Source organism: Netta rufina, assembly GCF_964035555.1.
Source record: "Netta rufina genome assembly, chromosome: 16".
In the NCBI taxonomy this organism is placed as follows: domain Eukaryota; kingdom Metazoa; phylum Chordata; class Aves; order Anseriformes; family Anatidae; genus Netta; species Netta rufina.
The window spans coordinates 2586774-2613754 of NC_140140.1; the positions used below are offsets into that span (position 1 = coordinate 2586774).

At 54.5% G+C, this 26981-nt stretch overlaps 3 protein-coding genes across 3 annotated transcripts in view; 2 read left to right on the forward strand and 1 right to left on the reverse strand.

Annotated features, from left to right (window-relative positions):
- Window positions 1–410: 410 nt before the first annotated feature.
- Window positions 411–1448, forward strand: LOC311215630 (P2Y purinoceptor 1-like; the record flags this gene model as incomplete). The annotated part of the gene is made up of 1 exon (XM_084296903.1): window positions 411–1448. One exon carries the CDS (start codon window positions 411–413, stop codon window positions 1446–1448), a length of 1038 nt encoding a protein of 345 aa, XP_084153029.1.
- Window positions 1449–10191: 8743 nt separating this feature from the next.
- Window positions 10192–13714, forward strand: KCNK15 (potassium two pore domain channel subfamily K member 15; the record flags this gene model as incomplete). Its single annotated transcript, XM_084296603.1, has 2 exons — window positions 10192–10474; window positions 12623–13714. The coding sequence occupies 2 exons, from the start codon at window positions 10192–10194 to the stop codon at window positions 13531–13533; spliced, it is 1194 nt and encodes a 397-aa protein (XP_084152729.1). The 3' UTR covers window positions 13534–13714.
- A 2162-nt stretch (window positions 13715–15876) lies between these two features.
- The window catches only part of RIMS4 (regulating synaptic membrane exocytosis 4), a 55349-nt gene continuing 44244 nt past the window's right edge, over window positions 15877–26981 (reverse strand). The window contains exons 4-6 of the mRNA XM_084296855.1: window positions 26724–26825; window positions 26300–26439; window positions 15877–23699 (exon numbers count right to left, since the gene is read on the reverse strand). Of these exons, the coding sequence (XP_084152981.1) occupies window positions 23481–23699; window positions 26300–26439; window positions 26724–26825 (461 nt within the window). The 3' untranslated portion in view covers window positions 15877–23480. The remainder of the gene's footprint in view (window positions 23700–26299; window positions 26440–26723; window positions 26826–26981) is intronic.

Genomic DNA, 26981 nt, shown 5'->3' on the forward strand with positions numbered 1-26981 from the left:
AGGCTGTTTTGGGGGATGGGGTGACCCCCTTCACCCCGACGGGATGGGACAGAGCCACAGCAGTGAGCTGCAGAGCTCTCCCACCGGCTGCAATTCAGGGCCACCCCCGTGCATGCATCCCTTCCTCCCGCCCCCTCCAGCACCACCAGAAATAGCTGGAGCCCTGGCGCCGGTCTCAAAATACATCCAGGGGCTGACAACAGGGTGCTGAGCAGGGGACGGCCTCAGCCATCCACCTCCGGGCTCTCTGCTCCCCTTGCCCCCGGCCAAAGGGCATCAGAGAGGGGAGGTGAGGACAGCCAGAGCCCCGGGCCGGATCCTGCTGCTGCTGCAAGCGCCGCCTCAGGCACCGCCGCTGCCAGCACCGCCCTGTTTCCTCCCCAGCCCCCGGCCAGCTGCTGCAGCACCCGATGGCGGCCCAGGCTCCGCTTTCGGGCAACTCCAGCAGCGCCCCGTGCCCCATCAACGCCGCCTTCGCCCATCACTTCTTGCCTGGCGTCTACCTGGTGGTGACCCCGCTGGGGCTGGTGGGGAACGCGCTGGGGCTGTGGCACCTGCGGGCCACCCCCCGCGGACCCCTCAGCCTGCTGGTGGGCAACCTGGGCCTGGCCGACCTGCTGTACGTGGGCACGCTGCCCTTCCTCATCAGCTACTACCTGCGGGGCAGGACCTGGCCCTTCGGCAGGGCCTGGTGCCGGCTGACACGGGGCCTCTTCCACCTCAACCTCTATGCCAGCATCGGCTTCCTCACCTGCATCAGCCTCCACCGCTACCTGGGCATCGTGCACCCGCTGCGGGCGCGGGGTAGGTGCCAGGAGCTCTTCTCCTCCGCGTGGCTCAGCGCCGCGGTCTGGGGGTGGGTGGTGGCGCAGGTGGCCCCCGACCTGGCCTTCAGCAAGATGAACCCTGCGGGGACGCAGTGCCATGACACCACGGAGCAGGACAGCCTGGACAGGTACCTGGCGTACACCGCAGCCGTCACTGCCACCGGCTTCGTTGTGCCCTTCCTCATCATCGTCGGCTGCTACTGCCACGTGGTGGTGGTGCTCTGCAGGAACGACACCATGGACCCCGGCCTCAGGAGAAGGAGCATCAGACTGGTGGTTCTCGTGATGGTCCTCTTCTCTGTCTGCTTCCTCCCCTACCACGTCTTCAGGAACCTCAACTTGCTGTCCCGGCGCTGGCAACTGCAAGGGTCCTGCACGCAGGCTTCAAGGGACATCTACGTCTCCTACCAGGTGACCAGGGGCCTGGCCAGCTTCAACAGTGCCCTCAACCCCCTGCTCTACGTAATGACCAGCAAGGACTGCACCTCACGTTTGAGAACCATCTACCGAAGGGCCAAGAAGTCCCTGGAGTCTGCCTTCACAAGGGAAAACTCTCGCCAAGCGCTTGAGACGAGGATGAGCAACATCTCCGGTGAGCAGGAGGCTTCTGATGAGCTCTGAGGCACCCAGCACAACTCCTTCCCCAAACGATGTGCTGCATTGGCTTGTGCTTGGCTCCTTCTTGGTATCAGCCCCTCGTCCCCACCACCACACCTGACCCTGGTGCCAGGGACAGACAGGACCACGGGCATCAGACACCGAAGCGGGGTGAGGTTTTAGAGTAAAGCTACCAAACCCAACTGCTTTGCCTACAACATGCCAGGAGATGGAACAAAATAGATGCTGCCTTCACCCCATTCCTGAAATATTTCTCAACCCTGTCTCCAATGCAGCAGTCTGAGGGGGGTTAACAGCCCTTGGCTGCATTTTGGGCTTCTCGACGAGTGAGGGACGGGGACGAGCGATGCTGGGCCCCGCAGCACCCTCAAGCTGCCAGACTTCTGGGGGGGACATGGACTGGAGGTGGGCTCCCTCCCTCACACAAGGAGAGGGCAGTGGTAATTGAACTACTATTGCCGGGCTGCTGAGAGAGGAAGTGCTTTGGAAAAGGAAATATTCATAAAAATAACTCAGTTTAAACGTATGACTAAACCATGCCAGCTGCTGGGCTAGATGTTCTGGGCAATTGAGCTGCTTCAGGATCTGTTATCCTCCGCTGCCCACCTTCTTCACAGACGAAAAAAAAAAAAAAAAAAAAAAAAAAAGTATTTCAGCATTACTCACTCTCTTCTGGAACACCACATAGCAGGCAACAACAAATTGGCATTTAGAAGTTTCCAAAGTTGTTTTTTTTTTATCCTTATTGTTCTTTACAAGGCAAATGACAGCAGCAGCCCGAACCTGGGGCTCGGCAGGCAGCTCCCCGCAGAGCCCTGCAGGTGGGCGGCTGCAGCTTGCTCTCCCATCCAGCCCCACGAGGATGTTCAAAATTAGACGTGTCTGGTGCAAATTAGATGTCCAAATGCCATCTGAAGAGAGGCTCGAAGACTTCTGGAGGTAAGGGTGGCTGGGGAGGGCAGGATGTGCACCAGTGCCTGGGGGGTGGCCGTGGGGCTCTGCTGCAGAGGCTCCTGAGCAGTTCTCCTGCTCTCCATGTTCCCCACCACAAACAGCTGGAATGTTTTGGTCCTTGTGAAATGGAGACTGCCTTCAGTCCTGCAAAGCGCTTTGCAGCAGCAGCTTTCGCACCCCTGCTGAAGGAGGGGGGCTGTGAGTTAGAAGCGCCCTGTGCTGGGAAAGCACCAGCCCAGGAGCACTGCGTGTCGGAGCAAAGTCTTACCAGGCGGCAGCTGCTCACAGCCCCACCTCGCTGCTCTGTGCAGGAAGCCGTGGCTGGCTTTCAGGCAGAGCTAACACGCCTAATGTGCAAATAAACAGTTATTGCTTTCAGTCCTGAGTCGTCTGACTTCTGTTAGAGCCTTACAGGGGCACAGGAGCCAGCTGTCGGGCAGGCAGGAGCAGCGGGGAGCTCCCCAGGCTCTGCAGAGAGAGTGCCCAGGCAGCTGGCAGAGAGATCCCCAGAGCCTACTCTGGGTCTGCTGGGATCCAGCACAGCCCCAAAACTTTCATCTCCTGCCTCATCCTCAGGAAACCAAAAGGCAAAGTTTAGTTCTGGGGTGAGCTGATCTTTTGTCCCTGCAGCAGGTGTTTGGGGCATTAGGACCAAGGCTGCCCTCTGCTGCTTGTATGTCCCCAGGATCTGTGCTCTTCCAGAGCTCTGACCTTTTACTCCTCTGATTCTTTTACTCCTTTCCTGATAAAAAAAAAAAAAAAAAAGGAACCCCCCTCCCACCCACCTCCCTTCTCCAATGCCCCCCACATCTTCATTAAGGATGATTTACAGATCAGCATCCCAAGGCCCAGCTCCGAGCCCCAGGAACTGTTGCAGTCCCAACACAGCTCATTTTTCTGCATCCCACAGCTCTCAAACCACCAAAAGCCATTAAGGAACCACAGGCTGGGATGATGCCTCTGAGATTTTTGTAGTACCTTGTACTCTCCAGTCCTCAGCCAGCACTGCTCTCTACAAGCACAGCCGAGCTCCTGCCCTTTATTAGCTGCATGTAATTAAGCACAACTGCTGGCACGTGAGCCTGGCTCTCTCAGCTGGGTGATGAAGAGCGAAGCAGCCACTCTTCCTCCAGCCCTTGCTCCCTGGCAAGGATCAGCTGCTGTCCCACAGGGGACATCTCGGTGCCTGGGCACCTCTGGGCACCCTCTGGCCCCTCCGAGCCACCCGGTGTGGTGGCAGTGTCCCTTAGGTGACCAACAAGGGGACAGGGACAGCAGGGAGCTGCTGTGTCCCTCCTTCTCCTTGTCCTCCCCCTGTCCTGGGGGGCTGGCAGTGTTTTGGCAGGGCTGTGCCCCAGTGCTCATGTGGCAGAAAGGATCAGTGCCCCCGGAGCAGCCACAGCAGTGCCTGGGTTGGCACCCAGAGCTGTCCCCTCTGCTGCAGACAGCTGGCTGCCCAAAATTAGGCGAGAGGAATCCCACCCCCAGTGCCTGCCCTCCTGCCCAGCCCTGGCACAGCACAGCAGAGCAGTGAGCCACCAGAATCAGACTGACAGAGATTTTTAATCACTTTCCCCATGTCAGGCTCAACCAACAACCCAACGTGGTGGGAATTCTGCTGGCATTAATGGGATCGAGATCAGGCCCAGAAATTTGGCAGCGTTTCTTCTTTCATTAAATAAACCTCTCTTACTCGAGGGTTTGTTGCAAGCACGGTTGAGATTTATTATGTTAAAGACAATTCTGAGCCGACAGCCTGGGGAAGCCGTTCAGGCAAAATTAACAGGCACGAGCACAGAGGCAGAGACGCACGAGCCCTTCATTTCCCTAGAATGCCAAACTGTTTGGCTTGGCATGCAGAACCCCATGCAAGAACACATCCCTGCCATTGACAGCTAGATGCAGAGGACTCAGCTCCGTTTAAATCTTTATTTTTACTTTGCACAGATTTTTAGAAGGAGTCTGAAGCCTGAAAAGAGGATTTGCCCCCACTGGCGTTCACAGTGTGTGATGCATGGCTGAAATTAACTCTCCAGGGAGCTTGGTGCAGCTAGTACATCCTGAAAGAAGGTGGCTGGGGTGGATGGGAAGAGGGATGGGGAAACCCAAAGCCCCATCACCCGGAGATGCAGCCCCAGGCCCAGCGCTCAGCTCTCCAGCACAACGGTCTCATTGTGCTTGAGGGGTGCAGACCCGGCAGGTTATCTCATGTACCGAGGGCATCCACTGCACTTGGAAAGGGACAGCAGCTGCAGCTACTGCAGGTGTAACGGTAAATATGGTAAAATGGTAAATATGTGCGGGGCTGGGTGCTGCTGGTGGATATTTCAGGAAAGGAGGAAATCTGAGTCTGTCTGTGCTGCAGTGCTTTGGCATCTGGGAGACCAACAGCTTGTAAGAAGAGCAAAGCGTATAAATAGAACAACATTTAGCATGCCTGTGTGAGGCCACCAGCCTGATATTACTCCTGCAGTGCCTGGGTTATAAATAGGTGCTGCGGGTGGGACCTGCGTGGGGCAGGAGCCCGGGAGGCGCTGACTTGCAGCTCGGCAGCAGCCGCAGCCGTAGCACGCATTTGTATGTGTGTTACAGAGCAGCTGCGGCTGCACCGGGCCTGGAGGGCTCCGTGAGCCCAGGCTCAGCGGGGATGAGCTGGTTTTTAGAGCATCCCTCTCAATATCCCTCCTCCGAGCCCCTTGCTGGCAGAGCCGGCAGCTCCAGCATCCCGCACCCAGCCCGCCCGCAGCCCCCAGCGCAGGGGTGTTGGTGCAGGGGGGATATGCAGGGGTCAGCGCCTTTTCCCCCTCCTGGCTGGCTCCTTTTCAGAGCTCCTCGTCCCTGGGCTTGCTGCCGGTGGCTCTGGGTAGTCCCCAGGGGAGCAAAGCCAGCAGCACAGCAGCACAGCACCGGCTGGGAGGTTTTATTTTGCTTTCCCATGCCACGGGGTGAGGACGGGAGGGTCACTGGTGGACCAAGCAGCAGGCTCCATCTGTGGACATCTGCTTCTCAAGCCAGAAACCCCAAATCCCCATGCCCTGGGTCTGTCACTGCTAGGAGGTGCCCTATGGTAACCCAGGACAGCATCACCTCCCACCCCAAAGGAGGCTCAAAGGAGACACCTGAAAGTTACCCAGCTGCTCCTCGTCCCAGGGGAGCCTCAGGCTGCTTCTCCTGCTCCTCACAGGCGGTGTGCCCGGCTCCCCAAAAACCGGGGGCTCATTTGATTCCCTGTGGCTGACTCACGGGGCGCTGGTGCCTGGAGCAGCCGTGGCTCTGCTGCCGCTTGCTGTGCCCCAGGGACCCAGCTCAGCCTCTGAGCAGCGCCGGGAAGCAAGGGGCAGGGCTGGGGCGGGCACAGGGGACCCTTCGCATTCGCAGTTCAGGGCAGATGTCTCTCAGCTCCCCAGTTAAGCCTCCCAGAGAGGAAGCAAACTGCATCCCAACACACCAGTGCCCGGCGCATTCCAGCCGGTGTGGGGAAGGCAGTCAGCTCCGCGCCGCTCAGTCCCCGAGCTCTGATTTCAGACAGCAGCACAGGGAAGGGACCACTCGTTGTGAATAATCAACGCACTTTTCCCCGGTTACAGTGGGATATTTCCAATACTTGAATATTTGCGATGCGTTCCCAGAGCCTCTGCGCCCCGGCTCGCAGCGGGGAAGGTGTTTATATATAGCACCGTGACACTACGCGTGGTGGGAGCAGGATCAGGCCCTGCTCTGCCTTCAGCCAAGGCTCTGACGTGGCTGTGGCCCTGCAGTGAGCCCGATGCTGTGGCTGCTTGTCCCCGGAGTCACCGTGCAGGGCACCGAGCTGGGCAGCCCTCACCGAGCCTCTGTCCCTTGTCCCAGGAGCAGCCTGGCTGCGCGGGGGCACTCATCCAAGCTCGGGGCTGCTCTGCTCCAGCAGCCTCTCAGCAAGTATTTCCACTGGTTAGCAAGCAGGAACTTTATTATTTTATCTTGGTTTTATTACTGAAGCCGAGGTGCTCAAGGTAAATAAATGAACCAACTGAAGTGGCCGAGATCAAAACCCCGCTGCAGCAGCGCAGCACCTCCCCGGCTGGGTGCTGGCCAGGCATTTATGGCAGGTACTTTGTGCCTGGCTGACGCTCAGCTGACAGCTTTCCAAGCACATAAAAAACTTATTAGGCTGAAAATAGAGTTTGTGGTCACAAACTGACAAGAGCACCATCAACGTCTGCGGCCCAGCTGCGCTCCTTGCCCAGGCTCCAGCTGTGGTGGGGAGCAAGGGGCATGGGGCCGTGCGGGCGCTGCAGCACCCACTTCGGGCAGGCAGGGAAATGGGGCAGGAAATGGGGCAGGGCTCTGCCACGGCTGTGGGGTGCTGGGGTGTCAGAAGGAGGCACAGCCGAGGTTTGGCAGGGCTGGGAGCAGGCAAGGAGGCTGAGGACAGCCACACGTGGGGCTGTGCCCACCCGCACGTACCCTGGGGTTTGCAACCCTCAAGCCTCATCTGTAGCAACCACACGGAGGCAATCTGCATTGGTGACCGGTTTGTATTTTCATTCTACACCCAGCACTTTATTAATTCACTGCCTGAGCTTCCAGATTGCACAGCAAAGTGCCTGCGGCCATCCAGGCTGCACAGAGTCGGGGGGGAGGCAGCAGGGAGATCCCAGAGCCCAGGGAAAGCCAGGAGGATCCTGAGTGATGCTCAGCACCCCAGCGTGCCAGGACTCCCACCCTCAGCTACGGCAGGGGCAAACCTCTGGAAACAAACAGGGGGAGCCTCGAATAGCCCAGGGCATGGCCTGTAGGAGAGGCAGGCTAGTTCTGGCTAGCAGGAGGGTGTTGTGCAGGACGATCAGTGCAGTCACGGGGCAGCAGTCTCTGTATCTGCAGAAGAGGGTATCGCCGGCACCTGGTGTGGAGAGGGGATTGCTGCCATGCCCAGCTCACCATGCCCAGCTAAAGGTGCCCAACTCACTGTGCCCAGCTCCCCGCCCCACACGCCTGGGGCTGCTGGGCAGTCCCTGGAGCTCCAGCCTGCTGCAGCTGGTGTGGGCACTCGTATCTCAGTATCTAATCCTTTTTAGAAATGAACTAATCCATTGCTTTAAAAATATCCTGCGGCGTTGCGAGGCTATAATCTCAGTATTAAATGGCATTAAAGCCAGAAGAGCTGATGCTTTTACTAAGGCAGAAGAAAACATCTATTTGTTCTTTTCCAATAACCGAAGAAGAGGAGCGTGCCACGGTGCTCTCTGAGCCACTCGGCGACCTGCAGCACTCCACAGCTCAGCACGGGGAGGTGCCAGCCCCCTGCCTCCAGCCCTCGGTGACACCCAAGGGTGGAAGGTGGTGTGAGGGCAGGCGGTGTGTCAGGGACCCCAAGGTGCTGGGTCCGGCCAGCACCGAGCGAGGGGCACAGAGCAGCTGGAGCACGGCTGGCAGCATGCACCCATCTCTACGTACATCAGACAGCAGCGAGGAGAGAGATTGCTGAGATGTTTCAGAATGCAAAGATACTGCAAGGTGTCGTCTACAGCCACCTCCAGGAAGGAACAGGGAAGCAGCTGCCTGGAGGGAGTTATGGCCCCTTGTCCCTCAGCCATAGGAAGGAGCAGAAGGCAGGGACTCAGACCCCAGCTTCAGCTTTGCCCTTATCTTTTAGCAAAGAGGAGCACGGGCACGGCTGGGCAGGGCGCTGTGTGCTGCCCAAACTCCTGCCCAGGGGGAAGCAGGAGCTCCGGGAGCCCCCCAAACAGCCTCTGCTGCCGGCCTGTGTTAGCCTCTTTCCTCTGAGCCTGCTGAGCAGCTTTGCCTGTTTCAATCCATTAAAACTAGGAAAGCTTTTTAATAAATTCCTTTCCAGCCCCGAATTATTAGATGTGAGCCAATTAGACACATTAATTAGGCCCTGTTGAAGCACAGATGAGGTCTGGCTTTGTTTGCACTCAGGGCTGGCCGGATGAGGAGCGCCTGTCCCGCTCACAGGCTCTGAAAACAGCAGCACACCACGCAGCTGCTGCTCGATTTCCAGAGCTCTCACCTGCCTTCTGCCTCCCCGTGCAGTAAAAATGAGGCATTTAATCTCATAACGCAACTTCTCACTGGAAATCGATGCTGAGGTACCTTACCCTGCCTGCTCTGGTCCTGCCGGTGCCACGTGAACCTTCCCAAGCACAGCGAAGGCGCTGGGAAGCCAAAGGTTGAACGGAGCGAGCTTCACAGGGAAGCACGAAACGATTCCAACCTGGGTTTGGTGCTGGGGGTTCTTGCTGGGAGACTGCCCCTGCCCTTGTTCCTTCTGAGCTGCTTTTATTGCACAGAGGCTGTGCACATGCCCACAGCAACCCCCCAAGAGAGAAGCCAGTGATGTCCTTCCTTCAGCTGCTGCTAAAGGGATTGCACAGGCAGCTTGTGCCCATCTTCTCCTGTGGCTGCAGAGCGTCTCCCTGTGTTTTGCACATTTGGCCCTGCCCTGGCACGTTGCTGCAGCAGCTGCATGGAGCAGCTGGCTTTGGATAGCATCTTAATGCTCCAAGTACCTGGGGAACTCAGAACTGGAGCTGCAGGGCACTGGGGCCCCAGAATCACCCCTAAGAGAGTGATGTGGTCACTGCGAGATCTGTGTCCTTCTCCAGGAACCAGCAGGAGCACTGCTGTGCCCTTCCTGCAAGGTAGGATGTCACAGATGTCGTTGCTGACCAGTGGAAAGAATTACCAGCAGCACAAGGAGCGTCTCCTCTTGCAGGTGGCCTGACACTGCCCTAGGTTTGGAGACTCAACAGCATCCCAGGACCCATTGGCAGGGCTGCAAGCAAGGCCAAGGAGAACACAAACCAGGCACATTCCTCCAGCGGAGGCCTTGCCGTGTGATTTAGGGGCTGTGAGTGCTGCGGTGGCACACAGCAATCCTCCCACAGCTTGTGGGCACCAGCACCTGCAGTTTTTGTTTGGGAACAACTTTCACTACTGGTGCTGGCACCGGGGTGCCGCGAGGAAGTGGGAAGGTGGCCAGGGTGGAAAGGAGCTCAGGGTTGCAGCAGGACAGGCGCCATGTCCCTGGTGCTGGCTGTGGACAGGTCAGGGCTGGAGGGGCTGCAGGAGCAGTGAGGGGTGTCCTGCCCCGGGGGCCATCAGCTGTCCCCACGGCACTTCTGCCTGATGTCCCCTTCCCCACCTCAAACTCCTCCACGCCAAGGCTGCCACAACCTCCCAGGTGATCCGTTCTGGTGTTTCCCTGTCTGCAGGGTTAGGAAGGTTTCACTGTGTCTGACTCAAACCTCCTTTGTGCAGCTAAAGCCCGAATCGTCCTGTCCTCTCCGGACTGAGTGGGGTGGGTGCACCAGGAGGGGATGTAATCCTGCTCGCCTGCTTTGCCTATTCCAGATCAAGAGGAGGGGAGTTTAGTTCTTGAGGCAGACACCATCCAACCAGTGAAGTATCCTATTTTTAAAAAGGCAGCAGAAGGCTTACATAAAAGCTCGGGAAGCCAGAGACGACAAAGCGGGGCCTCCGCTTCGCGGGCTCCGGCTCCTCCCGCAGCCCATTCTGCTGGAGAGCTCGGGGGGGGTCCTGAGCACCCCCAGCACCACTGCGCGCCCCCAGCGCCCCCAGTACCCCCCGGCCGGGCACGGGGGCGCGCAGGGGGCACCTCGAGGTGCCGCTGGGGGCGCGCAAGGCGGCGGCGGGCGCGCAGGGGGCGCGCAGGGGGCGGTGCGCGGGCGCTGCGCGGGGGCGCGGCGGCGGGGCCCGGGGACGGGGAGGGGGGGGACGGGGAAAGGGGGGGACCCACGGCGGGGCCATGCGGAGCCCGGGCTGAGCCATGAAGCGGCAGAACCTGCGCACGGCCGCGCTCATCCTCTGCATCTTCTCCTACCTGCTGGTGGGCGCCGCCGTCTTCGATGCGCTGGAGTCGGAGGCGGAGAGCGGCCGCAAGCGGCTGCTGGAGCAGAAGCGCGGGGAGCTGCGGAGGAAGTACCGCTTCTCCGCCGACGATTACCGGGAGCTGGAGCGGCTGGTGCTGCAGGCCGAGCCCCACCGAGCCGGCAGGCAGTGGAAGTTCGCCGGCTCCTTCTACTTCGCCATCACGGTCATCACCACCATCGGTGAGCGCCGGAGCGCGCGGTGCCCCCCTTCCATCCGGCCCCGCATCCCCTCCGGGTCCTCCCCCTCCAGCCAGCCCCTGCTCCGGGTACCCCAGGCGGGGGGCTCTGCCTCGCTGGGGGGTCCCGGCCGGCCCCCCCGCGGTTGGGGAGGCGCAGCGGGGGGCAGGAGCCGCGGGGTGCGATGCGCCCCCGGTCCCGGGGCTGCAGAAGTTGGCTGGGTGCAAGGGTGGGAGCCACGCCGGGCCCCCGGAGGGTTGCAGGCAGAGAGGTGGGCTGGGGAGCCGGGCAGGAGGCTCTGGGTCCGCCAAACTCCAGCTGTGGGGCTGTGCAAGAGCTGCTCCGGGGAGCCCCAGCAGCTACACAGGTGTGGACACCCACAGGGGGTGGGGATGGGGGTGAGTTGGGTTGGGTTGGGGGAATGATGGAGTTGCATGGAGCCCCCAGGTAGACACGCTTACTAGAGCCCAGATGTGGTTTGTCTGCTATCTCACGATGAAATGACACTAAATTCAACGAGGACTGCCTTCACTCTGAGGTTAGCCACATAGGTGTTTCGCAGCATTTAATTAACCCACTTCCATTAATCCACGCACCCCGAGCATCCCCCGAGGGCAGGCAGGTGTGGGACCCCCGCTCGGGTCATTCCTCGGGCTGGGAGCTCAACCAGCAGATGTTTTTTGGGGGCAGGAGCCCTGAGGCCAAATCCTGCCTTGCACAGCCAGCAGCTAACAGCAGCTCCTCATCTCAGCCTCGTGGAAGGGCCACACACATCGGGGAGCTGAACACACTGTGTTTCGGGGCAAATGGGAAAATCCCCCTCACCCCACGACAGGTTATAGCTTCATTAACATGATTCCTCTGTCGCCTGTGACAAACAATTGGGAAGCGTGTTACACGCCCCGTGCAGTAAATAATTTCAGCCCAGGTGCCATATTTTAAAAGCCTGGCATGTCAGCTCCCTCTCCATCGGGCTGCGCTCTGAATCTCAGCTTTAGCACCAACGTAGCTGTGTTTACTCTTTCTAATTCCTTTTGTCATTTTGAAAGCATCAGTCATATGCTCTTTCAGGAGCCTCTCAGGGTACAACAGCTGTTTTTCCACTTACTGCTCTTCTGTATCATTGTATTTACCTCCTCATTGCTCTCGTTGTATTACCTGGTAGCCTAGGACCTGATAATTGCACTCAGTTATTAGGCTGGGATCTGACTGCCTTTTTTTTTTTTTTTTTTTTTTTTTTTCTCCTTTACCACTGCAGTCGCATTTCTGCTCTGTATTCTGAGAGATGTGCTATGCAGGAATTAAGTTGGTCATTTGTGATTGCACGGGTTTGTGCACAGACCCGGCAATTAGAGACCGGTCACTCCCTGCTGCCCCTGCATTTGCAGCTCAGAGCGTGGCCAAGGGTAACGCTGTCCTCTGCTCCCAGCCCTACCACCTGCAGGAGTTTCCTGGAGTGGGAGGTGCGCCAAGGGCCCAGGACAATGCGTTTGTCATCCTCTGCTCTTCCCATCACTTTGTGCTAACTCTTCCCCTAAGAGCCCTGGAAATCCGCTGGCAAAGGAGACAGAGGTGGAGCCAAGTCAGAGCTCTGAACAAAAGTAAAAAGAGCACATTTTCTCCCCATTTCTTCCAGCAAAAGTCCATCAGGTACCCGGAAAAAAAGGAAAAAGAAAAAAAAAAAGAACAAAAAAAAAAAACCACACACACACAAATATCTGTTTGCCAAAGGCCAGGCAGCAGTGCAGGAAGGATCCCTCTTTGCGAGCTGCTCGCTGGTGCTGCTCTGCAGGCACCTTCAGAGGCGTCTCCAGCCTTGGTGGTTTCTCAGGGAAACCCAGCAGCAAGCTTTGGGCACCTCCTCCGAGCCCCCCACGCAGCTGGGCTGCTCGCAGTGCGTTGCTCACTCGTCCCTTTAGGTCAGGGGCCGCGGGGTTTGGTTTGACTGGTCGAACGAAGCGAGGTGGGCGCCAGCACAGCGGAGGTCGGGGGGATGGCGGTGAATAGCTCACTACGGCTCATGGCGTCGCTGTGCCTGTCCTCGAGTCCTGTGACAGATTTCCCCACAGCGGTGGGAAATTAAATCTGGGAGGGGCTCCCAGGGGAGCCCCCGCCAGGGCCTGACGCCTGCCTGTCCCCTTCCCTCCACAGGCTATGGGCACGCTGCCCCGGGCACGGACGCTGGCAAAGTTTTCTGCATGTTCTACGCCATCCTGGGCATCCCCCTCACCCTCGTCATGTTCCAGAGCCTGGGCGAGCGCATGAACACCCTCGTGCGGCTGCTGCTCAAGAAGGTCAAGAAATGCCTGGGCATGAGGACAACCAACGTCTCCATGGAGAACATGGTCCTGGTGGGCTTTCTGTCCTGCATGGGCACGCTGTGCATCGGGGCAGCGGCCTTCTCGTACTTCGAGGGCTGGACCTTCTTCCACGCATACTATTACTGCTTCATAACCTTGACCACCATCGGCTTCGGCGACTTCGTGGCCCTGCAGAAGAACGAGGCGCTGCAAAAGAAGCCCCCGTACGTGGCTTTCAGCTTCATGTACATCCTGGTGGGCCTGACGGTCATCGGCGCCTTCCTCAACCTGGTGGTGCTGCGCTTCCTCACCATGAACTCGGAGGACGAGCGGCGGGACGCCGAGGAGAGGGCCTCGCTGCGCAGGGCCCGCAACAACCTCCACCCGCCGCCTGGCGAGGCCGGCCGGAGCAGCAAGGCCATTTTCCTCCCGGCGGAGGAGCGGACGAGCCAGCTGAACCTGATCCCCCTGGTCCAGGAGGACGCGGAGAGGCGGCGGCGCTCGGCCAACTCCTCGGCCAAGGTGCCCTCCTTCTGCACCTGCCTGTGCTACCGAGCCCCGCTGTGCGGCAGCCCCGCGCCCTCCCACCCCGAGACGCTGAGCTGCCACACCAACCCCGTCTACTACAACTCCATCTCCTACAAAATCGACGAGGTGTCCCTGAGCACGCGGGGCCAGACCGGCTCCTCCCCGGCGAGCACGCTGTCGTCTGGCAGCCCCCGGTGCCGGCAGCGCCCGCGGCCGCGGAGGAAATCCATCTAGGAGCACACTCGGGCCCTGCTTTGGCAGACGATTAACTGAGGCCTCAGGTCCCTCCTGGCGCCCTCGTTTCTCCTCTCCCCTCCCAGCTGGCAGCCCGAAGCCCAGGAGATAAAGGATCCTTCCCCTGGCAGGGGAGCGGGCAGGGAATTGCACACCCTCGGCTTTCTTTGCTCTTCCTCCCAGGTGGGCTCGAGCGTTTGGGTCTGGCAAGAGGCCCCGTGATGTTAAACCAGCAGTCTGTAGGTTTGCTTTCCCGCCTCCCTGCTCCCAAAATTAAGTTATTACTGCCCTCCTCCTCCTCTTCCGCCCCCCTGCCCAGCATCATGGGCTGCGTTAGGCTCGCTGCGAGCCTGTGGATGAAGCCTGTGTGGGTGAGCCCTGCAGGGCCGGGGGTCTCCTGCAAGCTGCCCCCAGCCCTGGGCGCAGGTGAGGCGGTGCCACACAGCGGGATCATGGCTGGGATGGCACCAGGGGTGGGCTGCAGCCCTCCCTCTGCCTCAGCACATGGGGACAGCTGGCTCTGGGTGGCTGGAGACCCTCAAGCTGAGCCCCACGCGCTCTCTTGCTTCCCCACCCGCTGCCAGGGGTCCTGCAGGCTCAGCTGGGGGGCAGCGTCCTGCTTGCAGGGATGGCCTGGGCAGGAGGGACTGCAGGCTGTGTGAAGGGCTCGGCCCCAGGGAGCACCTCCCCAGACCACCTGCAAAGGGTTTGGCCCTAATTAGATCATTAGCAAAAATCCCTAATGGGGAAGCTGCTTCCAGCTGGTGCCTCCATGCCCCGTGCCCACCCTGCCTCATCTGCAGGAGCAGGACAGGGCTCTGGCAGCAGGAGCAGCTCCATCTCATTTTTTCCCCCCAATAAAGAGACATTTTCACTTTTAGTTCTACCTGACCCCCCCTCTGATGTGGTTTTCCTCTCCATTTTTCTGCTGGTGGGGAAGGCATGCAGGGCGCCAGCACTGGGGAGGCTCCAGGGCAGGCTTTGCTCTCTCCTCCTTTTGTTCTGGGAAGTTTAATAAAAGGTGAATCCAGCTGGTGGTGGTCGGGTATTTGTCACGAGCGGGACCAGGTGTGCCTGAGCCCAGTGCCTGGCTCGCTGTGCCCCACCACATTTATGAGCAGGGACATCCCTGTGGATGTGTGGGGTATTTGGGCACCCGAGGGAGCTGGGAGCTGCATGGCTGTCCCAGGCTGGGGCTCCTCACCCACCGTGGGGTGGAGGCTTTGTTCCTGCACAGGGACACCCCAGACTCCTCCACCCCCACATTCACATTCCCACCTTTCCTAGTGCTCGGGCTCCCCTGCGATCACCCAAAGCTGCGTGGGCTGCTGACATTTGGGACGTTCTTGTTCCCAGCTCTCAATGGCTCGGCTCGGAGCTCTGCAGCAGGAGACCCAAGCAGGCAACACCAGGACGGGCAGAGCGAGGGGCTGGCAGGAGAGCAGGGCAGTGAAACACCCAGTGACAGCCAGCCCTGCTGGAGCTGGATACAGGAAAGAAAACACAAGGCAGAGGCTGAGCCAGGCTCTCCCTCTCCCCGGGGATCAGGGCAGACCCGTGTGCTCAGCAGCTCTGTGCCCGTGAGCTGCAGAACCCACTGCAGGACGATGCGAAGGGAAAGGGGCTCGTGGTGTGACATTTGCACCGTGGAGCTCATCTTGTGCTGTGCATGGAGCTGGTGACGAGCTGGGAGCGCAGAAGGCAGGGCTCCTGCTCGCTTTAATCGCTGCCTCCACGCAGCCTGAGCTGCCAGGCTGTGCTGGGAAGGTCACCCGTTGCTTAGTGACTGCCTGAGCCCATCCTGCTTTTGGAAGCTGGAGATGGGCTGAGGGTGGGAGATGCCATTCAAACCCCCCTGCGTCAGGCTGGAGGAATCTTCCTCCTCCGCCTCCTCCTCCTCCTTGTCCTCAGGGCAGGCAGGGCCCGGTGGCTGCAGCAGGAGGGTGGCTGGGAGCTGCCCTGCCCCGAAGTCCTGCCCCTGCTGACCCGCAGAGGGATGTGAAGGCATGAGAAAACCTTTAGGAAATTCTCAGGAAACTGGGGCTCTGCAATGCTTCATAGTTCCCATGGCAAAAGGGTTTGTGCAGGTCCCCTGGGGCGCCCCGTGTGTCCAAGCAGTGCCCCCAGGCCCTCCCCTCCTGCAGGCTCACAGCTTGGGCTCCCCTGGACCCGGTGGCACCTGCATTTCCCTGGGGATCCTCAGGCTCCCCTGATCCCACATTGCTCACAAAGCTGCCGTTTGGGGTCAGAGACAATCCCGGTGGCAGCCGAGTGCAGAGACACTCCATGAAACACCTCCGACACACCGCAGGAAAAAAAAAAAAAAGGTTTTTATTGTCACCATTATCAACGTTTTCATTAGCTTAACACTGAATTGTAAATCACTCGATCGTTACATATTGTCTGAATAAAACCTACAGACAGGAAAAAAGTACAGCAGAACCCTCTCCGGCCACAGGCGTGGCACGCCGCGCTTCGGGCACCGCGCCCAACGCTTCCACCCAAGGCAGCCCACGCACCTCGCAAAACACCGGGCACGGGACACGGGGGGCAAGCAGGCTGCCTGGCTCCATCGCCTGTGTTCCTCCAGCCCCGCAAGGTTAGATCTCAGCAGACAGCGTTAAAAACCTCCAAAAGGTTTTGGAGCAGGTTACAGAGCCCCCAGAGAGCGGGATCAGCCACCCCTGCTCCTACAGAAAGGCGAAAGGAATGGGCAGCAACCGCTCAGCGCCCCGGAAGCGATGGGTTTGTGGAGCAGCTCACAAAGCACAAAGGTTGGGCCCCAGGGGAGCAGCCCCGGCCCCGAGCAGAGGCCAGCTCTGCAGCAGTGCCCCGGGCTCCCCGCGGGACGGACGGCTCAGCATGGGAGATGCTTTGGGCAGCCTCGTCCCCACGGGCTGCAGTAAGGCCTCGGGTGGAGAGGGATGGGGAGCATCTGGGGGGCAGCACAAAGCAGAGGCTCCTGCCTGTCCCTGCTGTCTCCTGGCCGCCTGCATGGTGTGGTATGTGTTTGACCCCCAGCTCCACCCAAGCACGGCACGGAAGGACCCCCCCGGTCTGAAATGCCACAAAATAGAGCCGGGACACGGATCCCAGGCGGGTGGCAGGCCATGGCAGTGCTGTGTCAGGGGTCTCAGGGGCAGGCGCTGCGCCCCCAGCACGTCCTTCCCACCTGAAGCAGGGAGGCAAGCCCAGCGCAGTGAGGCTGAGGGAATGCACCGTGGATTTGCTCTTCCTGGCTCCAAAGAAAGCCCAGAGCAGCTCGAGGTCCAGGGGATGAAATCACAAAGCAGAGACCAGAGAGCAGCGCTGGGGAAGGAACCACAGCCCCAGAAAAAAACCTGCTGCAAGATTTAACAACCCAGGCTGTGTTTAGGGGGACCTGGAGCCCTCAGGGGGCAGCCACCAGAGCTTGTGGTGCCCAGGTAACTTAAAAACGAGCCACTGGAAAAGCACGTGGGCTTCTGCAGCAGGTGTGCTTCGATTCCTCCCTCTTCTGCCCACGTCCCTGCTCAGCAAGCAGAGCTCGCTGCTGCCCCTGGGCTGTGTCCTTCCTGCAAAGCCAAGCCTTCTCCTTCCTGAGCCAGGGGTCTCAAGCCCAAGCGAGGTGCCCAGCGTGCTGCATAAATGCAAAGGCTGCCTTTACGCCGGCCCAGCAGAGCGGGGCTTAACACCATGACTTTGGTTGTCATTTTAGCTTCTGGGAAGTCATGAAGGGAAAAGCGTTCGGTCTCAGCCTCTTTTTGCTGGTGCTCTGTAGAGGGCTGGTGCTGGCTCCCTCTCAGCTTCAGCTGCTAAAGTGCAAAGGACCAAATGCTACACAAGGAACTGACCCTGCTCCTCTGCCCCACCGAGGATGGGAGCCACTACCGAAGGGAAGGGAGGGCAGAGGGCTGCTGGCACCGCTGCAGGTGCCTGGCAGAGCCTGATGCTGCTGCATGGTGAGCAGTGGGGGCTTGGCATGGACTGGGGGCTGCCTGGTCACGGAGAGAAGTCTGGCAATGTGAGTTTAAGACTCAAAAGCCACATTTAGAGAATACCGAACCGCTGACAAACTCCCAGGGGAACTACCACATTCCCTGACTTGTGCTGGGATGCGCTTGGCAGCCAGGCAGCCCCCAGACCCAGGCGGGGCGCAGCAGTGCTGAGCGCAGCTCAGGGGCTCTGCCATGCAGGGGCCACAAGCACCCCGCAGGCGGGGGCAGTTTTGGCTGCACACGCATGAGGACACCACTAGAACATGCTTTGGGTGTTCACTGAGGTACACGTGGAAAGGATTTCAAAGATCGTCCTCTTTTGTAAATGTTTGGCTCAAATTGGGGAGCTGCAATTTGGCGTTAGGTGCTTGCCCCAGGTCTCCGTGCGTCCCTCTGCATTACTAAAGGTGCTTTAAGGTCTGCTTGTTTTCCCGGGCTACTGCTGGCACTTTGCATTTACACAGCTCTTTTTGCTCTCCAAGCACTTCAAAAATGACTGGGAATTATTTCATCACTTCTTGGGGCTTCCAGCATCACCGCTGTCTGCGTGGCTGGCCGCCTGGAGCACGAGGCAGGGATTTCTCCTATGGGAAATGCTGCGAGGAGCCCACAGGCAATGGACTGGGATGCTGGTTTGAAGCTCTGTTATTTTATGCACTCATCAATGATAGAGCTGCCTTAAAATCCAATATCCTGATCCTGCCACTTTGGAAAAATCTGTAGACGAGCCCAGCATTATCTGAAGACTGGCACAGAACAGCCTGCTCCCGTCTCACATGGCTGGGATATCCCCCCGAGCCTCTGCAAAGGTGCAACCTTCCTCTGCCTTGGGTGGAATTTTCTAACGGAATGGACAAATACCATCTATGAAATCGACAAAACAACCCACGAAGCCTTTAAAGAAGAGCAGCTCAATCTGCTGCTCTGAAAAAAACTCCCGTTAGCTTGCCCCTGCCATCCCGAGGAAAACAGGCAGCTACTGGGCAGAGTTGTGTGGCCCCAGAGTGCAAAGGCTTTTTTTGCTTAATCAGGGCTACAGTGGCAGTGGGAACCATTCGTATTGAGTTACAAATACTAAATAGCCTAAGAAAAACAGGGTGCTTGAAACAGTCGTCGAGTTCATACCGAAAGGATTTGTTAACTCTGTAGTACGAAGTCACCTACAGCTGCTTCGTCCTTCACCTAGGAGAGATCTCATGTCGCTGGGCACACATACTCACAGCGAAGTCTACACGATGGGTATTTCTTACAAGGCAACAGCCCAATCTTCCTTTTTACAATCAAAGTTCATATGGATCTTTTTCAAAAGTGATGGAATTAAGATTGAAGACAATTATAAACTGTATCAACAATATGTACTACAGCCTGCAAGTCACAATCTGTGCACACCAAATGGAATAGATTATTGCTTGTTAGCCTATTAGACTTTCTTTATAAAAAGATTTTTATACAGAGTACAGGATTATGACAAAACTAGCTAAGTTGTTTTCATCTTGAAAATACAACATCAATTCTTTTTCAACAAAGGCTTGAATAGTAGCTGAGATTTAATGAACAGTGACAAATATTTACTAATAATTTAATGGTCAGTTTGAACAGAATTTCCTATAGGACTCTTTTCTGGTGTTTATTTACATATGCCTCTTTTCTTGTGGAAAAAAAAAAAAGTTGATAAAATATAACAAGGAACACAGAAATCAAAAGAATGAGTAAACTCCATACTGAGAACATTAAACAGTTTTGAAAACACTAAATTATGCTATCCGTTAAAAAACATACATCATTTGGTCTTTAAAGAAAAATATTTTTCCTGCTTTAAAATATTACTAACAGCATGTAATAAACTAACTTAAAATGAGTTTCATAAAAAAGTTGTCTTGCTGTCTAAACATTGCTAAACATGCTTAGGTTGAGATTCTGTTAACTGCCTCAACACCTTAAAAACAGCTCCTCTACAGGAACTTGTGATATTCTGACTCCAGAAGACCTGCAATTTAGAACAGTACATTGATAAAGGATCCAGTAGCTAGAAACATTAAATATATATCATCGTTCAAAGCAAAGAAATCTGCAATATTCATTTAAACAACCCATGGCCGAGTGTTGGGGATGTGCTCGGCAGAACAGCGACGTCCCCCGGCCCCTATCCTGCCGTGGCCGTGCGGAGGCGGACGCCTGCGCGGTGCAAAGGAGGCACAGCAGCCTGCCCCCGGGGCTTTGGCTGCAGGATGAGGACCCTTGGATTTAACTGCAGAACGAGGACCTCGTGTTGTCTCTGTGGCATCCCAGCTGTGTCGGGGCAAAGGGAAAGCGACACCAGGAGAACATCACATGTGCACCTGAACAAACCTGGGCTCACTGCGGTCACGGCTGCTGTCTGCTCAGACCACAAGGTGCAGGGAGGGACACTGGGGAGAGATCACTGCTCTCTGAGATGCTCTCAGCGTCAGGATTTCCTCGTTTTCCATAGTAACAGGAATGCAGGAAACATTTAGGGATCAGCTCTCCTTTTTTTTTTCTTTTCCTGCAAGCAACCTTCCCGTTACTATTGAGATGTAGTATTTTGTGCACAAGGATCAAGGAACCAACCTGAAGCTGGGCAGGTATTCATCTCTCCTCAGTCTCATCCCTCATCACCACTCACAGACCAAACGTATTATCACGTTCAATTATTTTTATTTGGTTGGTTGGCTTTTTTAAGTCTCCCGCTCTCCCTCTCTCCCCCTCCCTGATTATAACTAACAGCTAGACTCAGACACAGGAGAAAAACTCAGTCAGGACTTCTAAAGGGGACCAAAGTTTAGTTTTCAGCTGCTCACCATCCTAGCAAGCTGCTACTTTTTACACAAGCGCACTGATAATCACAACTATCACATTACAACACCTTAGACAGAAACTGGCAAGTCAAATTTGAGGGGAAAAAAAAGCTTCTGTTTTATGACAATAAGCTATCCCAAGCCTGAGACTTGCCTTGGATGCTACACTGGGGGGTCTTTAAACTGATGGATAACTAGAAGATCTTTATTTTTTTAAACCATGATATGACTTGGTCAGCTCAGGAATCGTGGGCATGAGTGAAGCAAGAATTTAGGCTGGGCAGTACTGTGCAACTTTACTGACCCCAAACTCTGCGCCCCATGGGCACTCTGAAAAGGGCTCCTGTGAGTCTGTTGGTTTACGAAGGGCTGTTGGTTTTGTTGAGTCTGTTTGGTTTATTTCTGGACTCGCCAGTTCACATGACTGTGCTGTGCATGGCAGCCAGGGATTGTAACGTTCACTTACTGTGGAGAAACAGGACTTGGAAGTGACTCGAAACAAAAGTGAGAATCACTGGACGATGGTCAACCATGGAAAAAATGCAGAAGAAAACAGTCCAGAGCAGACTGCTAAAACTGCCTCCAAACTCAGAACCTGAGATGTTAAAGTAACACAAGTGGAAGCATAACTTTGTTTTACCCTGACAGTGAACTTTCAGCATGATTAAAAACATACGGAAGATAGTCCTCGATGTGAAGTAGTCCTCTTTTAACAAAACCAATCGACTTTGAGCTTGCAGAGCTTTTGGAGGGATGAGATACAGAGACACGTTACATTTGCCAGGCATAGAGGAACCGAGCTTTTCAACGGAGTCATTAAATAAAGTCATTTTTTTTTGGCATATATAGTCTCCTACTCCCCGTGAAAGACTGCAAAAATGTTGCATTCATCTCACTGGACCCAGGAAAAATGTGATTAACTAGCTGTTACTAGTAGGTAATGTCCAAACGATTGCCAACATGAAGTTTTCAGCATTCCTTAAGACAGAAGCCCTGTTACTCAGTTACCAGGTTTGGAATGTACCCGGAGCTCCCCACGGTCCTTTTAAAGACGTAGTTATTAAAAGATCCAGTGCTACAAACCACTAAATCTACCTAATCTATTCTAGTTCATACACATATTGTACAATATTGCCTAGTACTCACTACATACCAAGAGGAAAGGATGCTGACTTAAATTACAGTAAATGTGCTTTTTCTTTTTAAAATAAGAGAGCCACGACATAGTTTGATCAGCATGCAACAAACTTTCTTCATCTAATATATAGAAATTGTCTAATACGATTAGAAAAAATAATTAGTGAGAGGCCAGAGACATATTTGATCAAGGAAATTAAGAGATTTATCTGAAATGCTGAGGCTTTTGCCACTTAAGACTCAAAAACCTATTAATTCTATGTCCCTTCTCCTCCTTCCCTCTCCTTTGTAATTATACCATTTTTACAGACATTAAAGTAAGGCCTATTATTTTTGCATCTATCCTGCAGTTTATCTCAAAATAATTTAAAATGCCATAGACAAGCTTGGACCAAAAGCAACTGCTTTTACCATCCACTCTACACTCATGCTTTTATTCTAACGAAGCCAAGGTCCGCATGCAGAAATAAATGTTCAGTATTCCTCAACGACAGGCCAAGAATCTGCTCCCTCCTGAACATGACATGGGACCTTCACTATTAAATCACAGTCAAACATCTCCAAAAGCTCATTTGGAGACCACAGCCATCAAATCCTCATGAAGACTATGAGAAAATCTAGCCAGAAAGGGCCTTTTAACAGGAAATCGTTGGAGATTCTCCATTATTTTGGCTATTCAGTGTTTTCAAATAGAAGTTTTGACTTGTCTGAAGGATCTAGCATGCCTTACTCCAGCATGTGACTGCTGACAACAGCTGCTGTAGCTCAGCAGCTCAGAGAATGTGCGTTACTGGGTTCATCTACGAGACTCTTTTACAGCTAGTGTTGCACTTAAAATAACAGAATATACATGCTGTGACCACCAGGTCTCCAGACTCCTCACCCACTACTGCTCCATACTCTGGGGACAGCATCTCCTCTCTCAGGACACTTGCCAATGCCTGTGTATTACTGAGATTGCCTACAGCGACTTTCTTTCCTCAAGGAGGATCGTGTGCCCTCCAGCACCTTCTTGTCAGATGACAACCTGAGGTTTCTTTCTTCTGTACCCCCAGAAATCTCAACCTCCTCTCCCGTGGCAGAATAAAACAGTCCTGTTTCAGGTCAGGCAATAGCACAACAGGAAGGGCAGCATCTCCAGCAGATATGTACCAGCACAAAGGAGATGAAAGAAAAGCAGGAGAGAGAAGACATTGGGGCTGAAGGACGCACAGCAACGAGGGAGTCAGTATAAAACCTATCTCAAGCAGCAAGTCTGACGTTCAGCTCCCACTTCTAGTGCTTTTTTACTGAGCAAAATTGCAGTTAATTAGACTGCTAAACTCGAACTCTGTTCAAACTGTCTGGTCTAAGTAGGCGCTTATTCTCCCACCAAGTATGCTTCATCAGCAGTGGCAGACAAGTAACGCGGCAAAGACACTTGCTGGTAATTTGGCACAGTTTGAAAACACAGCAACGACAGCGTTACAGTTAACGTGACTCACTGACGTGGAATTGGTACTTAAGGGTTGCAGGTTTCTTTCTTTTTCTTTCTTGCAAGAAGAAAGATCTCAGAAAAAACGAATGCTTCCTCTCAAACTTTCTACTCCTGCTCTTTTTAGGTCAGAAATTGGCCTCTGAATTTTTCAGGTACTGTGAGAAAGAACCTAAGAAATTTGTAAGATGCACGGTTAAGCAAAATGCCTTCCTTACTCCCCCCATACTCTTTCAAATGCTGCAACTTTCCAGGGTTAATACTGATCTGAAACAAGGGTCCAAGAATGACAGCGAGAGAAGTGAAACAAGAGGTGTATGTCTAATTTGACAACTAGGACTCATGCCCCATGGCACCTCCTCCTCGGACGGAGAGGGTACAGCGCCCTCCCCCTCGTCTTCTGTCTAAGGTCACTGGTTTATCCTCCTCTTCCAGCTCCACGAGAACTGATTGAACATGCATTGCGCTTGAGGTCAGAGTTCCAGCAAACAAAACCTTGACAGCATGTTTAAAAAACAAAAGCAGTTCCCCCTTCCTTACTCACTAAGACCTGTCACAGCAGGGTCCCACTGTGCTCTCCAGGGAAAGCTGTGAGGACTGACGCAGGAGCGGGCCCGTAGTGGGATCTACCATCGAGGAGGTTGGGAAGAGCTTGTACCAGCCAATTGCTAAAGTTGACAAATCCAGTTCTTCCAGGAGGACCCTGGCGACTCCCATGAAGTGCTTGCGCTCCATGCGTCCGTAGTTCCCCCAGACTATCACCTGAGAAACAAGAGGGGGGAAGCACAATTAATCCTCAGACTTGTACACCTGCTTGGGAAGCAACAATCTGATCAGAGGGATCAGAGGGATCTCTGCATTCTGTTTACCCAACCTCCTTGGGCTTTACTAGAGTCTGGGAAGAGCAGAAAGTTTTACATGGGAAGAACAGAAAGTTTTACACTACAACAGGAATACACTGGTATATGCTATGCTGTTGGTGACGTGAAGCTTGGCTGATGGTTTTACCTTTGTTTTAAGCACAGCTTTACAAATCTGAACGTTACCAGACTTTTTTTTTTTTTTCTCCCCATGAAAAATAAAAAATAAATGAAAGCACGTGTGGATGAAACACTCTTCTTCTGCTCTAACTGCTGGACAAGGCAAGTGTGTGCACAAGGTGGGAAAAGGGAAGGAAGGGCTCCTGGTCTGGAAAAATAACCCAACAAAATCCAAGTAGGGCAATAACTAGGGCCAAGAGCCAACCATTTGAGGAAAAGTCTGTGTCTTAACATCCGCACTCAGGCCTCATGGTGTGTGGCAGATGGCCACGAGGCACGGTCACTCACCTGGAGAAAGGGCAGGAGCCGAGCGCTGGCAAGCGGGACTGGTGACGTAAGGGGCACACACGGGGCGGCATGCGGGGAGAGCAGAACAGGCTGCCGAGAACGGCTTGGAGACGCAGAGGAGGGTCTAATGAGAGAGCTGGCAGCCGAGCAGGGGAAGCTGAATCACACTTACGACACGATGGAGACCAGTGGGTGGCACAGATGTAGTGAGGGTCATGGGCTTAGGCATGCTGGAGGGCTGCGTGTGGCCGAGCGGCCCTACGTGGCTCAAGACAAAGGTGACGACTGACTCCAGAGCGAGTTCATGTTCTGAAGACGAGAGGATGAGGACGATGGGTTATGATGGTGACTAGGGATCTCTGGCTAATCCTGAGAGCTTCTTTCCCTAGGCTCCGAATAACCAGAATATTAGAGTTTTCTGTAAAACGAGGTAGGAGAGACATCAAACATCAATGTTTATGTCAGCACGGGATGGAGCAAAGCACTGAGGAAAGCTGGGTTGGTGGCACAGCAACTGGCAGAGAGCCAGGCTCTTAATTTTATTCCCTTTTAATAAGTTCCAACGGGACAGTGCAAGGTGCAATGAGACACTAAAACCGGTCCTTAAGACAAACTGGAAACTACAAATGGAGCAGAGCACAGGACAGCAGAGCTGCAAAGAGGCAGGCACAACTCCACCCCTCTTTGCAGCAGGGCTGTCCTCCTGCACCAGGGCTGCTGCCAAGGCGAGGATATGGCTAGGATACTGCTTGAAAGGCTCACAGAGGACCATATACTGACCGTTACTGCCTGCTTTTGGGTTTCTGCTGTGCCTCTGCCTGTAGGAAGGCAGCAGTCTTTCTGAATGAGTGGCAAAGCAGGGCAGAGGCATTTCTCACTGTCCTATTACAAAGGTCTATTGATAAAAGCAAGATCAAGGCAAAGACTCGTGAGAACCCTCTCAGCCATGGTTGTGTGGCAGAAGGTGAAATGGTGGCGAGGGAGACCCAGCACTGGATCACCCAGGGGACCATTTCCAGGAGCAGCTGGGCTCTGCCAGCTCACACCACCCCGAGCTGACCTCCTTGGAGACTATCTGGAAAATGCTGCTCACATATCTGAAATGAAGACTAATTTATGCTTCATACTCAACTTCCCATCCTTGTTGAGGATAAAATCCGTAGTTCTTAACACCTTCAACCCCTTTCGTGAGCTAATTTTTGGGTACTTTACGCTGCCTGCTTTGCTTCCACCTTCCGTGTGACAGCACTGTGGCTGTGCTGTGATCCACAGAACTCGGGGTGAAGGCCCACACGGCAGCAAGGCTGCAGGTAAGAAAACCCAGACCAAGCCAGGCCCTACCACATTTCAGTCAAAACCATGTGCTCTGCCTGCAGCAGGGGAAAATGCTTCTGATTGAGGTAAACGAAGAAGAGTTCACTAAGGAGAAGGATCCAGTAGATTAGCTGGCAATTCATATGCCAGCAGAGGTAAGCAACAGAAACTCACAGGTTAATTGCATCAGTATTCCCAGTGGATTTTAGCCAGGGTTTGTTGGATGGGAATGATTTAGGTACGAATAAACCAATGGCATTCACTCTTTGCCCTGGAAACATACGTGCAGGATTGAAAACGTGAGTATGGCAGAGAATGTATGGCAGGAAAAGAACAGAGGTAGAAATAGGTAGGATATGTGACTGGGTGATGGCCAAAGCAGAGTGCTCTGAATGCAAATAAACACAGAAGAAACCTATGGTGCAAGGCTGTTCAGCCCCTATGGATACTGTCTATCTCCTAACTGGAAAACAAAACAAGAACCTTTTCCTGGGAAGCAAAGAAAGGGAACCTTTTCCTGGCAGGGTATCAAATAATAAACAGTCTGAGCAAGAAAAAAGGTTTTTCCTTTTGTTAAGTTCAGACAGAGCGCATGCAGTTCCATGAAAGCATTATTAGCTTTTTCTCATTTGTGTTATTTATCCAGATTCTTTGCCAGACTTAGTATGTTCCAGCACAGGTGGGAGAGAAAGAGACAGACCTGAAACCCACTCCTCTTACCTGTAATACCTTGCCCTGAGGGCTCTCAGGAAACAGTAACACCTGATTGTACAAAGGGTCTAAAGATTTGCGGGCCACTTTTGTCTTCTTTTTCGCAATGCACACACCGTTCTCTAACAGGTAGGCTTTGATGTAAGCAGCTGAAAAAAAAAACAAAAAAAAAAACACAACACAAATATGGTCAAATATGAAAAAACCTTCATGCTCACTTTAGACAAGACAGAGTGCCACGTCTCTGTCTCTCTTATTCCCAAAGAAGGCATGTACAGCAGTGAAAAGATTTGCCCAGCCAGCCTTATTTTCCATACAACGAAAATACTGCTTATTGCCACAGAAGCCAAGCAGAATACAAAATTTTCCTTTTCACAAGCGTGACAGGAGGCTGAAGCTCAGTGAGCTGTTATAGGAGGTCAAAGCACACTACCTGGCAGTGTTTTGGAGCCGGGTTTTGGTGTCAGTCCTCGGGCCTGAATGATATCCACTTCTAGCTGCCCGTTTCGCTCTTGCAAGCCAATTTCCACATCCCCTAAACCAAAATGTCAGAACAGACAGAACACTTTCAAAACAATACATTTGTGGGCTAATAAAATGTTAACAAACAATCTTTGTGTCATGCCCACTATGAGCTGTAAGGAACCGTAGGCCCTAAGTGCCTGATCTCCTCCTGCTTCACTCTGCAGAA